The sequence below is a fragment of the Dendrobium catenatum genome, unplaced genomic scaffold (assembly GCF_001605985.2).
Source record: "Dendrobium catenatum unplaced genomic scaffold, ASM160598v2 fragScaff_scaffold_292, whole genome shotgun sequence".
NCBI classification, from domain to species: domain Eukaryota; kingdom Viridiplantae; phylum Streptophyta; class Magnoliopsida; order Asparagales; family Orchidaceae; genus Dendrobium; species Dendrobium catenatum.
The window spans coordinates 456595-473248 of NW_021318754.1; the positions used below are offsets into that span (position 1 = coordinate 456595).

At 33.4% G+C, this 16654-nt stretch overlaps 2 protein-coding genes across 3 annotated transcripts; one reads left to right on the top strand and one right to left on the bottom strand.

Annotated features, from left to right (window-relative positions):
* Positions 1-7259: 7259 nt before the first annotated feature.
* On the top strand, positions 7260-10264 carry LOC110105126 (UDP-galactose/UDP-glucose transporter 2). Of its 2 annotated transcripts, none has more exons than XM_020834499.2 (7): positions 7260-7577; positions 7666-7694; positions 7774-7975; positions 8056-8298; positions 8398-8499; positions 9634-9741; positions 9829-10264. In XM_020834499.2, the coding sequence occupies exons 1-7, from the start codon at positions 7449-7451 to the stop codon at positions 10048-10050; spliced, it is 1035 nt and encodes a 344-aa protein (XP_020690158.1). In that variant the 5' UTR covers positions 7260-7448; the 3' UTR covers positions 10051-10264. The 2 variants fall into 2 exon arrangements, with proteins under 2 accessions (XP_020690158.1, XP_028549293.1); XM_028693460.1 differs by having other exon boundaries at positions 7802-7975.
* Positions 10265-11913: 1649 nt separating this feature from the next.
* LOC110105130 (calcium-dependent protein kinase 26) lies at positions 11914-14685 on the bottom strand. Its single transcript, XM_020834503.2, has 4 exons — positions 13549-14685; positions 13173-13469; positions 12421-12822; positions 11914-12330 (listed from the first exon to the last, which is right to left on the bottom strand). Exons 1-4 carry the CDS (start codon positions 14114-14116, stop codon positions 12101-12103), a joined length of 1497 nt encoding a protein of 498 aa, XP_020690162.1. The 5' UTR covers positions 14117-14685; the 3' UTR covers positions 11914-12100.
* Positions 14686-16654: the final 1969 nt, after the last annotated feature.

Consider the following 16654-nt stretch of genomic DNA (forward strand, 5'->3'; position numbering starts at 1 on the left):
ATAAAGCTCAAGTTTTTTACGACTTTTTTCTTATATATGCGTGTTAAATCTCGGTGCAATACTAAGACATTAAACTTCTCACTCTGCCATCATGAATATTCTGAAATACAACAAAATTAAACATATAATCTAACATCTTATAACATAAAAGATAAATATAATATAGAAAACATAAAGTACAATGTATAATATTAACTATCTTCAGAAGATACAAATGTATATTTATTTATTTATCTTTTCTGTGTAAATCAACACAAATATTAATGTTGAATTCTTCATCTTAGTTCACATTTTCACATAAAATGCCACCCATTGCCGAACTCTTCTTCGAAACTCTTTGCCATGCAATTTATGTGTAGCTAGCTTATATGATAAGAGAGAGAGAGAGAGAGAGAGAGAGAGAGAGAGAGAGAGCAGTTTCTTGCAATAAATAATTAAAGTTTATTTGCTCTAATGCTACTCTGTGTTTTTGGTTAATGAGGACATATAAATTAGTTTTATAATGTAGAGGTGACATAAATTAAATTTTTACCTTAACAAAACAACTTTGACTTTATTTGGTATAGCTTTTTTAATGCATATTTACTTTTAAGATTGCAACAAACTTTTTTTTTTTTTTGCCACAATTTTTTCATTACTTTCAATAAATTTCTATGGTAGGAAGCTATTTTCTGCAATGACTTCCAAAAATATTATTTTTTTTAAAACAGTTTTATAATCACCTTTATAAAAAACTACAACTATTCCAAATAGACTTACATAGAATTAGTTACGCTAATTGAGATTAAGACTTCATTTGGGAAAGCTTTTTCTGCTTTCTAATAAAATATTTCTTGAATTAAAAATTTTCGTACTAAAAAAACCTTTTTAGAAAGCAGTGAAAAAGCTGTCCCGAATAAAACCTAAATATCAACTAATTTGATAGAAAAAGAAAGAGAAGACCTGAATAATCATAGATGATAAGCATACATCCTTTGAGAAACATGGCTATTGCTAATTTTGCATGAGGCTAAAAAGCTATTAGTAAGGAAAGCATTAATACATTCACTTCACTTGCATTGACTAAGCCTTAATTTTTTTACTAAAAAGTTGCTTTCAAAAGCAGCAAAAAAACCGTTCCTAAGAATTTGTCATTACATTTGTTTTCTAAGAATAGATAAAGCTATTGACATATCATATATAACAATTCCATCATAACTGTTAGTTAAAAGGTAATTTCCTTACTCACAAATTACAAAACATGTGTTAATTATCTCATTAGCACATTATAGGATCTATAAATAGATTTTTGAAAATGAGGTTAGAAGAGTAACATACTTTTGGGTTGATAAGGAAAATTTGTCAAAACTTCTAATTGCTTTTGAGTGCTAGAGGTAGTGTTGGTAGTTTTGTAAAGGAAACTTTATTGAATCAAAAGATAATCTAACAAGTTTTCGTCGAGGAAAAACTAAAGTTCGATCGGGATAGTTTTTTTAATTAATTTTGTACTAAAAGATTGTTTCAGAAAGCAGTAAGAAAGTCATCATTTTAGATGATTTTCTTATTGTTTTATAAAGCAATTTTTTAGTACATAAATTTCTTGAAAACAGTAAAAAGTAGTGACCAAAAGCTGTTCCAAATAAAGCCTAAAAGATGCAAAAAAAAAAGTAAAAAAAAAAATTTTATATTAACTTACCAATTTAAAATTTCAATACGAATGCCTTAACAAAAAATTGACACTCAAAGAATAAATACCAAACTTAAAAGCCACTATTGCTAAAGAATCTGCTCAATTAGTAACAAACCACCAATAAATTTGTTATACAAACTCAATGGATAAATTCTATATATTAACAAAAATGTTTATTTACTTTATTTTTCTTAAGAAACTGAATAATAATAAAATAGGAAATTATCAAAATACCCTAAACTTTAAATTTTCTCTCTCAAACATTAAACTGAAAACAACATTCCTTCTCTGAACGGGTTAGACTTTTAAATATAAATAAAATATGAGGATTACATTTAACATTAGATTTTTATTTTTTTACTCATATAACAATTAAAATTTTAAATAACAACAAAAATACAACTTGCCTAAAGTTCCATCAATGTCATATAGCCTGTAACAACCCGAACTCTTAACTATCGAGTTATTGTCTGTTTTGGCCTAATGGCCTCGAATTTTTATCCATTTGGTGTAACTTCTGAGGAGGTTAGTCATCCCAGGATTGCTCCTGCACAAACACGTGTAAGTAGAACTAACCCGAACATCATTCCGCTATTCAATTAAGGAAAGATTGTGCCTTCTAAGTGTAGAATCAAGACTTAGGGCGTGAGATGAGCGTGAGAAAGAGGGAGAGAAGCCGCCAGAAAGAGAGCGTAAAGTCGGATGCGACGTATGAGCAGGGATCGAGAAGGTGATGTTCGGTGACGACCTACCATGGCACGTGACATTCCAACAAGAGAAAGAAGTGGTTGTGTTGGTTGTTTCATCATTCGGTAGCTTTGCTTTCATGGCTGTTGATGTCGAAGAAGTGGATGGTGACATAAAGCTAAGAAATCATTGACACTTTCTTCTCCTATTTTTATTTATTTCACCACAATTATCTCCTTTTTTCTAAGATTAGAAGCTTAAAAGAGGTTGATGTTTAATAACTTGCAAGGAAGATGAAGATTTAATTATTGTTTGAAGAGGAGACCACAATGATCTCCCATTAAGTTGTTGTTGTTGTTGTTCATTTAGATGAGGTAGAAACTCTAACCTTATTTTTTTTCCTCATTAATAATTAGTAATTCATATATTTTCATTGCCTAAAGTTGCATCGATGTCATATATCTAAAAGTATAGGGATTACATTGAGTGATTTGTATATATGAATTTAAGATTTAAAATTTTATTTTCACTTTAGAATAAGATAAATCTTATTTAACATCTTTTTAATTTTTTATTTAAAATTTAATCATCTTGATTTAGCATTCAACTCAAAGTATGTTTCTCACATGAGTTATTATTTGATCTCCAAAGAGTATTTGAGATTATAAGAGATTATATGCGAATATTTTGTTTGTATAAAATTTATATAGTTAAAATCGATTTAAGGTGCTGGTTAGAAGGAATCTTAAAAAGGGTATTAGGGATTTCATAAGGTCTTGATCAATGATATTCAACATAGAAATTAACAATTGAAAGATAGATTGTAGAATTATTCATTTAAAAAATATATTTTATTGATCGTTGTAGTTATTTAATGTTTTAATGTGCAATGTCTTGAATGCATCATTGATTTAAATTCTTATAAAAATAAGGTTTTCTTTTGGATCACCACATGTTGTATTGAGAAGATCAGTGCGTGATCAAAGTGCTGGGCTACTTACGATCTACATTTGGTAGGTGACTCTTTATTGAGTAAGAGATAAATATATCTTTTCTTGTTGGGGATCTAACCCTTGCTACTCATTGCATGTAAAAAATGTATATGTAATATGTGATAATTCATTTATAGCATTGCATGTTGCTATCTTTATCTTAACATGATCTGATAGTTAGCGTTGTCATGTTGATTATTGCACAATTTTATGAATAGTTCACCTACTTTATTCTGATTGCTTTAAATAACTATAGTCTATACAAATCATAAATTTTGTACTGCATACAACTGAGCTTAATTATGTTATAATATTTGTTAAGCACTATTACTAACATACAATATGTATATAATACAATCGTGTGCATTTGATGCACTATTAACCGTATTATATATTGGCTAGTCGGACCAATGAGTCCTTACAATGACGACTTTATAGGAAATAATTGGATTTTCTTCGGATTGGTGCTTACCTTTCCCGGCCAGGTATTGTAGTAAACCAACTATAAATATTTATATATAGATATACATATAAAATAAACAACTAATGAGTCATTAGTTGATGTATATATATCACATGCTTATAAGTGAATGAGTTTGCATTTGAATGCAATGTTTATTAGTTGACAAATAATTCTTTGTGAGTTCTGCTAGCTTTCATAAATGAAGTATGTATATTCAACAATCTCATATCATATGCATTATTTCTACTTATGTTCTTTCCTTTGCACATATTTATGCTCATGCCATGTTGTTTATGTTTTACTTAGTTGGGTTTCACCTACTTAGTTTGTTTCTTGTAAACTCACACCTATTACTTCATGATTTCAGGTTTGCTAGTTTGAGCTGTTTCATTCAGACTTCTAGGTTATTGCATTAGGTTCATCTTTGATATGTATTTAATGTTAAAGTTGTCTAATTGATTTAATTGTATAGTGAAATTTCATTAGATTTGGTGGTTAGTTAGTATAACTTTGGGTTTAGATGCTAGGATATTTTATTGTTGGACACAAATTATTGAAGTCTTATATTCTCACTGCTTTGAAATTATTTTTTAAAATTTTATTTAAATCGCACCGTATCATTTGATTCTTGTGATTTTCTTCTAGGCTCGGTGGTAGGGTATGACATATATGATTCTAGATGTGGCCCCTATAAGTTCAAGTGTTGCCTCCACCATATAGCACTATATATTCTATATAAGGTTCTAGAGGTGGCTCCCATAACATATCACTTTATCATGTATGATACTTAATTCACATCTTCTGACTATTGTATTTCAATGATACCACTGCATAACTGCTCAAATTCTTAATTATCAATGTATTATCTACTTTGGCCTAATGGCCTCACTACCACTACCAAAAAAATCAGATTTTCGCAGCACAAATTTAGGCTTTTCCCGGCAGTTTTACCCGCCGCTAAAATTTTTGTAGCGGTTTTATAACCGTTGGATGTCCACCGTGATTATAATGCGCTGCAAAGACATTCAGCTTAGATTTTAGAACCGGCGGGGTAGAATTGAAACTAGCAGCGGTCTTAATCGCTACATTGTTCCATAATTAAAGCGGACATAACCGCTCCTATAACGATCTACCGCCAAAAAATCCCCAAATTAAAAAAAAAAAATGAATTTTACTTCATTCATCTATGTTTCTATGGATACATACGTACATATACATAATGACATATTCTATAATTCATAATTGACTTCAAAGTAGACTTTATATTTGTGAACAACCTTGTTCTTTGTTCAAACTATAGTAATGCAATTTTATGTAGGGGAATTCACCCTCAACCTTCTCCTTGACTGTCCAGATGACAAAGCTGAATCCTCTATGCCCACCTGCTCGAAAGACGTACAATATAAAGATAAAGCCTTAGCTAAATTACAAACCATTTTGTATCAATTAATAAGTTTGTTTTTTCTTTCATTATGATGGACTTGAATTGTATAGTACTAATGCTTCATAACACACTTTTTAGTACGTACTATCTCTCTCTTTCATTTTTTTGTTTTGAATAAAAGTGATGACAAGCTTGGGAGGGCAGGATATTAACGTTAAACTATTCAAAAATAAAATTATTCAATTGAACATTCACTACCACAAACTAAAGAATATCATGATATATACTACATTACTAAGGAGATATTTGGCATAGATAATATTAATAACAATGTAATATGTTTTTGTCTAAATAATATAATGTTATTTAGGATGACATAATGTAAGAATTTTTAGAGAAAAAATTATTTGGCATTATATATAAATGTTGTTAAAATAATAATAAATATACATGCATGTCTAGTGAATACAATTAGGCGCGATCGAGACATGCATATGATGTAAGACCGTCGTACCTTAAATTCTTTCAACAATCATTCATACAGCATTAATAATTCGTCCATATGCCTTGCAAATAAAAGTGATCGAGGTGCCTAACCGAGCAAGTAGTGGACCCGGTAATGTGAATAAGTGGGCACAAAAATTCCATGACATGAATGTGAATGAGATTGAAAATGAGTGTCACATATCGATCCAAACAGATTTAAGTGTACATCAAACACATGCAACAAGATTTGAATCTATTGCTCTTTTCTGTGAATCTCTTAAACTTTTTTTTTTCAATAAATTTCAATAAATCAATGGGCTCGAACCTTTTAACATATGAAGATGATAAGATAATAAAATAGCTTTCCTCTTTTATATTCTTCCCTATTTTCTATTTGTTTGACAGAAATTATGCATCTTGGAGCATGGCAATGAAGATTGCGCTATCAACTAATTAAGAATAAGTCAGGTTTTCTATGACAAATATATTACAAATTGAGTCATAACTCATAAGGTATAGATTCAAATCTTGCACATGCATTTTCCACAAAAGCCGAAGCTAAAGGCGGAACCTTAGACGTGGAAGCATGGATAGTGAATATGGATGCATAAGTTGAAGGCAAAACCTCAGACGCGAAAGCGGAAGCGCGAACACATAAGTGGAATGCAAAACCGCAGAAGGCAGAACCCAAAACGAAAACTAACCGCGATAGCGGAAGCAAACGTCGACCCGTTGGAGCACACCATGAGAGCTGGGTCACGAGCTTGCATCCACTGCCCCGAGCCGAGTTCGAGCAGCCATTTGAGCTCGAGCTTGACTTAGAGCTCGCGATTTGGCCAACAAGCCAAATTTGAATTAAGCATGACTCGAACTCGACTTGACTCATTTACCCCCTATTTCCATCTTCACCTTCAATTATTGTCATTTTTTTCTTCTTGCTATATATCAAAGAAAGCCGAGGAAAACTTATGTACCTTAATTGGTTCATTTGGTATAGGATGGAGATCGCAAGGATGAAGTGATGGTGTTGACTAAAATTAAAATAAATATATTTTAATTATTATTTAAGATTTTAAATTATTATATTAGTAACTAATACATTTTAAATCTTAATTTTATATAAATATTCATTTTAGGTATTATGCAGCTTAATCCCCCAATTAAAAAAAAAAATCAAACGTGCTATGTTTCGGTACTAGGTATTCGGACCTCATATTTTGACCAAAACATTGCTCACCAAAATATCACCGGTAATGGAACTCGGTGTAATAATTAACGAGTGTACATAAAAATACCAGAATTCTAAATAACAGAAAGCTACCTTTTCCCACGTGGCGGCGGCGATTCGTTTCCGTTTACCGGGCCCTGTTTCCTATTCAAAATAAATTCAACGGTGATCAATGAACCTATAATTTCATAAATCATCCAATCCAATCTCGTTAAATCAAACGGACGGTTCCTGATTTACCGGTCAACATACAATGCGGCGGTGTCTGCACCGACAATCCCAATATGAAATTATAGTAATTAAATATGCAAATTTTACAAATTGTTCTGTTAACTCTCCCGATTGCCAATTTCGCTTCCTGCCATAAAAACCTGAGAAAGCGTGAGAGAAGAGAAAGAGAGAGAGAGAGAGAGAGAGAGAGAGAGAGAGAGACTCTTCCATGGCTTGATTCTTCTTCCTTTTCTATCTTTTTTACTTTCTTGCTTGTTTTCTTCAATAAGGCAAGAGAAGTGAAGAGAGATTGGAGAAACAAAGAACAGATGAAGAAAGAAGAATTACAGGGAAGGTCTCTCTTCGGAATATCTCTTACAGACAGACCCAAATGGCAGCAATTCCTCATTTGCTCCTCTGGTTTCTTCTTCGGCTATCTAGTCAATGGGATCTGCGAAGTAATTAATCAGAATTCTATCCAAAGATTCAATCTTTATTCTTGCTTGATCATAAATTTACAATCTTTATTCCTTTCCCCTGTTTCAGGAATACGTTTACAACCGTTTGCAATTCAGGTAAAACTTTCTTCATCCACCCAACTGTTTATCCAGTCTCTGATCTTCTCTTCTCATCCTGCTTCTGCTCTTGTTTCAGCTATGGCTGGTACTTCACTTTTGTACAGGGATTCGTTTATCTTGGCCTCATATACTTACAGGGATTCAGCTCAAAGCATATGGTGAATCCATGGAAGACTTATATAAAGCTTTCTGCTGTCTTAATGGGTTCTCATGGGCTAACAAAGGGTTCTCTCGCCTTCTTGAACTATCCTGCTCAGCTTATGTTCAAATCAACTAAGGTAATTTCCCTTCAAATTTAATCCCACCGCTATTTACAAGTAAATAATTTTCTTTCCTTAACTATTAAAGAATTTTATAGGTATTGCCTGTAATGGTAATGGGAGCTTTCATTCCCGGACTTCGAAGGAAGTATCCATTACATGAATATATCTCTGCAATTTTTCTTGTTGTGGGATTAATCTTCTTCACGCTTGCTGATGCTCAGACCTCACCAAATTTTAGCTTTATTGGTGTTGTAATGGTTGTCGGAGCTCTAGTAATGGATGCTTTTCTTGGAAATCTGCAAGAAGCAATCTTTACTGTGAATCCCGAAACAACTCAGGTGATTTCAAATATTTTTTTTGTTAAGATTTGTTGATTTGATTTGGTTTAATATGCATATTTCTTCATATAAAAATGTGATTTTTTTTTTCCTTTTTAGATGGAGATGCTTTTCTGCTCCACGGTTGTTGGGCTTCCTATGCTGATTCCTCCCATGATTTTAACCGGGGAGCTTTTCAAGGCCTGGAAGTCATGCTCAGAGGTAATTTATTTATTGCATTCTTGTTTTTCTTTATAATAAAGCTTCGTATGATACGGTTTTCTTACACTTTTAAATTTTTTATACTAAAAAATTACTTTAAAAAATAGTAAAAAAGCTGTCCCAAATGAATCCTAAATCAAGAATTACATATAAGGCAGAATATAATTTCTCCATATTGGTAGTACTGCAAAACATTAAATTGCGCTGTAAATTACATGTTTGACAATTTTATATTGCAGATGACTTTAAAAAATCATGACGTGTTAGAGATGTAAAGCTAAGTAATATATTACCATTAATGTAATTGTCAATTGCTAATATAATTATTAATTTATTCGATATCATGATAGATACAAACGCAAGGTTTGGAGATCAAACAAAGGAGTGGAGAGCATCAACGGTCAAAAGTTTTATATAATAGGTTTTAATATCTTATCAGAACTTTGATGTGAGAAAAAAATTATAAATTTTTATCAGTTAAAGCCTAAGTTTATGGGGAAGTAATTGGAAATTATTAAAAGCTGCAAAATATAAAATAAAATAATTTTTTATTTATGTTAATTAATGCTATTTCCTTGCATAATGGATTTCTCTTCCGGTTCTTAGTGGTTTTGTTAATTATTTATGTCTAAGAGATTCTAATGCCAGCTTTGATGGTCTCTTTCTTTGTGATGGACTGAGCATTTGGTACGAAATGATCAAATGATATCTATATATTTATTTTAATAAGATATTTTTTATTATTTCTTGAATTTTTCAAAGATCAAAATTTATTTTCTGAATACTGCAATTAATTAATATTGAGGAAATGGTTGCTGTATTTTATCGTATTTATTGGATACATGTAAAAAAGAAAAGTTCGCTTTTCTCTGAGTATCACAAAACCAAAGACCCTAATAGTAAGGACTTTTTATTGTGTGCGGACGGAGAGAAACTTCCGGATTTCTCTCTGTCTACAGTAAAAGCACAGTCAAAGCACATTTGCTACAGTAACTATGCTTTTACTGTAGATAGAGAAAAAATCGGATAGTTCTCTCCCATCTGATATCCGCAGATAGCAATCTCTCAATAATAAGAACATGAGCATTAGTTTTACAATTAAATGCTTCTTACAGTGAGAATTTCTACATACAGCATCTGTATGTCTATGCTGTGCTGGTTTTTGAAGCAATGGCGACCTTTGTTGGTCAGATCTCTGTCTTATCTCTCATCGCCATTTTCGGCGCAGCAACAACAGCCATGGTGGGTTAATTCAATCTTCTTCCAAAATTATTCAGAAACTTTTCTGTTGCCAGTTGTGTTTTCTCCTCATTCCATGGTGTTTTACAGGTAACAACTGCAAGAAAAGCAGTAACTCTTCTCCTCTCATATTTGATATTTACAAAGCCAATGACAGAGCAGCACGGCACTGGGCTTCTGCTTATCGCCATGGGCATTGTCTTGAAGCTTTTACCAGAGTATAAGAATAACAGTTACATTTCCCTAAAGCCAAAGCAGCCGTTGGAAGAAGATGAGCTGAAAGAAAAAGAAGAGAAGGCAGCTTTGGTTTGAAATTTAGGAAAAATAGAAGGTGGCTTCTTGGTTTCTGGCTTTGGGATTATCACTTAACTTCTTCAGTGCAAGATTGCATCAAAAAAATTTTTTTTTTATAAAGTTTGTTTTAAATGTTATTTTATAGGGAAATAATGCTTCAAATATCTTCAATGATTGATGTAGTTGTAATTTGCAGTGATGAAATTAATTGACAAGGAATATTTTTTTTTTATTTTAAATTGTATTTGCAAGTGTTGAAATTTAAAACAAGGGATGTGCATATGTTTGGTTTGATGAGTTTGATTAATGACTAATTAACTGAGCTAATTAGTTTTAGTTCTAAAATTCAAAAATAGAGCCAATCAAACTACTTTCAAATCAAAGTGGAAGGAAACTAAAATTTTTTATGAATTAAATGATCCAAGTAAAATTAGTGATAATATTTCGTTATAGCCAATCAAACGGAACACTATTGTGAGCATTAAACTTGATTATAATTATTGGAAAATTGAAAAATACAATACTAAAAAGAAAAAATTATAATAATAAATATCTTGACAAGACAAACCTATCAACGCCAAGAGCAATACGACCAAAGTCTGATTGAGCTTAGATCAATAAATTGAAATATAATTAACCATTTTAATATATTATTTGGAGGACCGAACAATCTTCAAATCTCACATATTTATAGATAAATTGAGCTTCATAATAAGATGAATCCAGTGTTTCTAAGATAAATTAATTTTGATATTATTAAGACGCTTAAATACTATAATAAAATTTGACTTATTTAAGGCTATTTGTCGTAGCAATAATCGATGACGTCAAAACCCCTTATGATCAATCATAACTTGATTAAGTGGGGAAATATGCCATGTGAATCTCAAATCAAATGTGAAAATTAGTCCATCCGTAAACCCTTACTTCCATTTTGTGGTGATGACGGTGACATTGTCGAAAGAGTAGAAGTTCAACTGAGGATTTTGCATATGGTATAGAACTCATTACAAACTTGAAAAAATTCTTATGTTTGGTAGAAACTTTAATAAAGATGGTTGTCAACAAGGTTGCATTGGATGCATATAAAAACATTGTATGAAATAAATTGCTTGGCAACAATCATGGTTTAATTGTTTAATTGTTAATAGTATGATAGTTGTCTTCAAAAGAACATTTGTTAATAGTTTAATTGTTCTACTTTAAGGAGCTATAATTCAATGATGGTGATCTCAGGACATAAGATCGTTAAAGTAGTTGAAGATTGTAGGAGGGTGATGTTGATTGAATGATCGTATAAGGTCGATAGTGGTCAAGAAACTATACTCAAACAATGGTGGTCTGAGGATCATAATGGAACAATGGAGGTCCGAAGATCGTAGTCAGTCTATAGTGGCCAGAGGACCGTAGTAGGTGAACGGTTGTTGGATGATCGTATTTGACTGTCAATAGTTAGAGGACTGTGAATAGACAATAGTGGTTGAAGGATCATAAGAGGGCACCAATGGTTGAAGGATCTTAGTTGGATGATAGTGATTAAATCACCAAAGTCGAACGATGGTGTTTAGAGGACTGTAGTCATACTACAATTATCAGAGGACCAACCAATGCATAACTCCAAGTGGTTGGAGGGTCATTCCAATAACTCCACATGATTCACATCAATTGGCTGGCAGAGCAAATTTCTATAACATAGTTGAATTAAGAAATTTTTACTACAAGGAAAAGTAACAGCCACTACGAAGAGCACTTAAATGAACATGGGAGCATTTTGTTAAGACATGAAAAATATGATATTTAGCATTCACATAAGATACTTAGCATCTCCAGAAGTTCAATCACCAACACATATCTCATCTCAAGATTGAAATGCAAAAGAGATGACTAAAATTTGGCAAAATCATATATTGCAGGAAGCCTTCGTCAAAATACAGTTACTGGACAGGTATTTCTCAGTAGGAATTGCTCAAAACACAGTAGCAGCACAACCAGAAAAGTATTATAGACTTGGGCAATGCAGCAATGGCAAAGCAGTACATCAATACAATTCTTGCATCTGCGATGATCATCAGAAAACAAGCGACGACCTGAGAGACATTGCTTCAGTTAGATGCACACAGGAGGCCCATCGTATAACCGATTCAGATACCATGAGATCAAGCTGCTCGAGCTCGCCCATTCCAATGGTATGGTTCCTCTTGCTGTGACGACCGATGGCCTTAGACGTGCAGGCCAGACCCTTACTGACTTCAGCTTCCTTGCACAGAACAGATTCCAAGAGCTTGAAATTACTGGAGCCTGAAACAAATGGGCAGTGATGAATCAGCTTTCATTTCGTCAATTGGGTAAAATAATACAATAAAAGAAGAAAAGAATTAAGAAAATTACCACTTGATATAATTTCCTTGGTTGTGAAATCGAACAGGCTTTCTTGCTGAATTGGGGGAGGGCTGTAGAATGAGAAGTTCGGCATCAATGAAGCCGAAGGTGAAAAACCTGTGCTGCTAGAGTGGCTACAGCTGTGGAAGGAGAATCCAGTAGTAGGAGAAGAAGCACTAGCATTGCCATGGAAGGGAGAAAAGGATGTTAAACAAGTGGAAGTTGGTGAAGAATGATCTTGTTGGTTTTCCATCTGAACTGGTGGGCTGAAGCTGAAACTCAAGTCTCGGCTTGCTGCCATGATTGGAGCTGAGAAAGAATTCCTCAAGTCTTCTCGCCCAAAAGCTGTCAATTTTCCATGTACATCAACACCTTGCAACTTCTGAGCATAATGGTTTATCCATGAGTGTTCTGGAAATAAAGGAAAACATTTATTAATACCATATGAATTTGAATGCAAGGATATGAGAATTCTAGGAACTTTAAACCCTATTATTTGGATAAATTCCATTTCAGTCACACATTATTGGCTAAATACAGAAATTGTAAGATCACACCATACACGGAACTTAAAAGGATTCAAGAATTTCTCTCTCACACAAACCTTAAGTCATAAAATAAATATCAACGATTTATCAGTATTTAGCAAACTCTCTCCAGAATTTGTAAATCTGAATTTACAGGATTCACTAAATCCTAACTGGTAGCCAAACATCTCCTTAACTTTAAATATAATCGGTAAAACGATGATTTGCGCATACCTAGAACCTGCTTGGCTGTTAATCTCCGAACTGAATCCCTGCAAAGCATTCGAGTCACTAATTCCTTTGCAGAGTCTGACACCTCATTCCATGGATCAGAGGGGAACAGCAGCTCAGCGGATCTCACGGCATTAAAGATTCTTGACTTTGTCTTTCCCCAAAACGGCGGCATCCCGCTCAGAAGAATATAGAGAATAACCCCTGCACTCCAAACATCGGCTGCTTGATTGTAACCCCCAGCCAATACCTCCGGTGCAATATAGAACGGGCTTCCCACAGTCCCATACAAGCTCTGCCCTGCAAAATTCAATAATTTTTCATTCAGAACAAAACATCAAACACATAATCAGCAAACCTCCACTGTTCCATAGCATACCAGGCTTGATATAAGTAGCAAGACCGAAATCAGCGAGCTTTATTGGAGAAGATGGTGACTTGGTGGCGAGAAGAATGTTTTCTGGCTTTAGATCGCGATGAACAATCCCGCTGTCATGGCAGTACATAACGACCTCCATTAGGTCCCGGAAGAGGACAGCCGCCTCTCGCTCGGAAAAGCGGCCGTGTTTCTCGATGCGGTGGAATAGCTCACCACCGGCGCAGAGTTCCATGACCAAATGCACATAGTCCGCTTCCTCGTAGACTGCCTTGAGGTTGACGACGTTGGGGTGGCCGGAGAGCCGCATCATGACCTCAATCTCGAGTTTGACGCTGCGTACGTCGTCTGCAGAAATGAGACGGTCTTTGGCGATGGACTTGCACGCGAGGATCTCGCCGGTGACTAAATCGGTACAAGCGCAAATCACACCGAACTGACCCCACCCCAGCTGTTCACCGAGAACGTAGCGATCGCCAAGGTATGAGATGCGCGATGTTTCGAGGATTGGGGTAGAGAGCCCCGGGACTTTGTAGCAGTTGCAGCGAAGGTTGGCGCCGCCGTTGGCCATGGAAACACTGGCAAAACTTCGATACCAGATCAAGAAACAGCCGCCACAAAATTATGAAAAAAAAGTGTCTATTTGGTACGGTCCCCAGAGAAAAAAAGTTCAAATTTTGTAAGCCCTAGTTGTCGAAGCAAGGCAATGCGATTCGAAATCCCAATAAAACGTCAAGAGAACAGTAATCGCCTCAATCCGCAACGAGATTGCAACCTTTCTGGGTGTGAAGCAGAGAAAGGTTGCCTCTGCTGCGGAAAAGCTATCAAGAAAACTAAAGAATTGCTGGGCGGAGAAGCAGATGAAGTTGCCTTGGGACAGGAGAAGCGAATCGAGATAGGGAGAGAGAGATAGAGTATAAAAAGCTGTATTTGATTTCGTTCTCGAGAAGGTAAAGCGCCGCGGCCTTCCGAGAGGCCGGCAGCGTGGCTGTGGGGGCGGGGGTCAGCGCCCTTGCCGTTTTTTTTTCGGTGCTCCAAGAAATGGAAATGGAAATGGTAGAAACCTTCGACGTGAAGAAGTAGGTCGTTTTTGGAGGTCAAATGTTGGAGTGGTGCGACTGCATATGGAGTGAGCTTTTTAAGTTTGAACTGGAGATGATAGGCATGCGGAGCGGACGTGAAGGCAGGGTTTAAGTGAAATAAATAAGAGAGATTTACATGCATACCACTTCATAATACTCTATTTACATATTTAACATCTAAACTTTAATATTACATACATATCATCATTAGTTCATTTTCATGTCAAATATGAGCGGTAGAAATGAAATATATAAGTGCTAGGAAGAAAATATGAGTGACATATTTGATATTAAAATAATATAAAGTGATATATGTGTAATATTAAAGTTTTGAATGTTAGATATGTACATAGGATGGTATAAAGAAAATGCTGAGGATAATTGAAAGGATCCAAATGGGGAATCTGGATGATCACTTGATCTGGTGTGCGGAAACTGAAAAATTATTATATTTGAAAAAAATATAGTTATTTTGTATATGACAGATTATTACGTGTGAAATTTAAATACAGAGAATTATTTGATTTTATAATTATGAATTATTCATAGTCATAAAATTGAATGGTCCTCTACGTTCAGACTCCGCACGTAATAATCTCTGACGAAAAAAGGGATGGAATTACGACGGAGTTTGCTATATTTTATTTTAATGAATTTTTTTGGATTATAGAAAAAAAAAAAAAAAGAGTAGCATCAGAGCCGGCTAGCTACTAGTTGGTGTTTGTGATATTGAATTTATATTTAAAAAATTGATAATGAGATGTTGCAGTTTAATATTTTTATATTTAAAAAATAATTTTAAATTCTTATAATTATATTTGATCAATTCAAAGTTATAATTAAAAATATGTCAATGCTAAACTAACGAAAGGGATATTTTATGGTGATTTACGTTATTTTTTACTAAATTTTTTTTTTAAAAGCATGAAAAAAAGTAGGCTTTCTTCTTGCTTTTTAAAATAGTTTTTTAGTACAAAAATATTTTGCATTTGAAATTTTTTATGTAGAAAACCATTTTAAAAAGCAGTACAAAAGCTATCTCAAGGCTTCGTTTGAGACAGTTTTCTGACTAATTATTAAAGCAATTTTTTATGACAAAATTCATCCAAAAAAAAAAACCTTAGTGCTGAGATGAGCAAATTTAACTTGATTAAACGAGACTAAGAAGTGTATAGGATTGCAGATTTTATTTAAGAATGGCATGATGTTTAATTAAATTAGGAATAAGAATAAAATATCTAATAAAATTTAAAAAGAAGCAAATTAGTCAAACAAAATTGTACATTATATTGAATGCACCAAACTGTTTGGCGTATTTATGATGCGACAAACTGTTTGGCGCATTGCTACAAATGCTACAAACTATTTAACGCATTGTTACAATATTTTTAAAATTTAATCCGATTGACTAGGCTGAATGCACCAAATCATTTATCGCATTCTTTAGAATGCATTATTCTATTTGGCTAGTTTGCTTCTTTTTAATTATTTTTAGACACATAATCCTATTGCTAATTTATTTAAATTACACATTATGCTCCTATTTATGATATTCTGAAAGATTGCTTTGATTGTGTGGGTCATCGAGGAAAGACAGGGAGCTGTTGGATGGCTTAGAGGGGCTCTCAAGTTCAAGGTGCAGAAAAATGTCATCAATTTTGATATGTATAATATGTTAATACATGTCTATGTTTTATAATTTAATGACATAAGTATCTCATATTTGGATCTCAACATTTTATTAATGTTGTTTGCAAATATATAATTTTTTTCATGATGTTTGAATCACACAAATAATTTCTTTGTCCCATTACATGGGGTTGATTACGTAAATTTTTTTTTCTTAATTGCATCATATTAAGAGTCAGATTCTCATTTAAATTATAATAAAGAAATGTCATTTCTAATATTTTCTAACCAAATATTTTTAGGTTTACCTCTACCTTTATTAACATAGGTCAAATCTAATACATATACTCTCCTAACATGGTCATTAGAAGGCCGCCATTTTACATGACCAAATCATA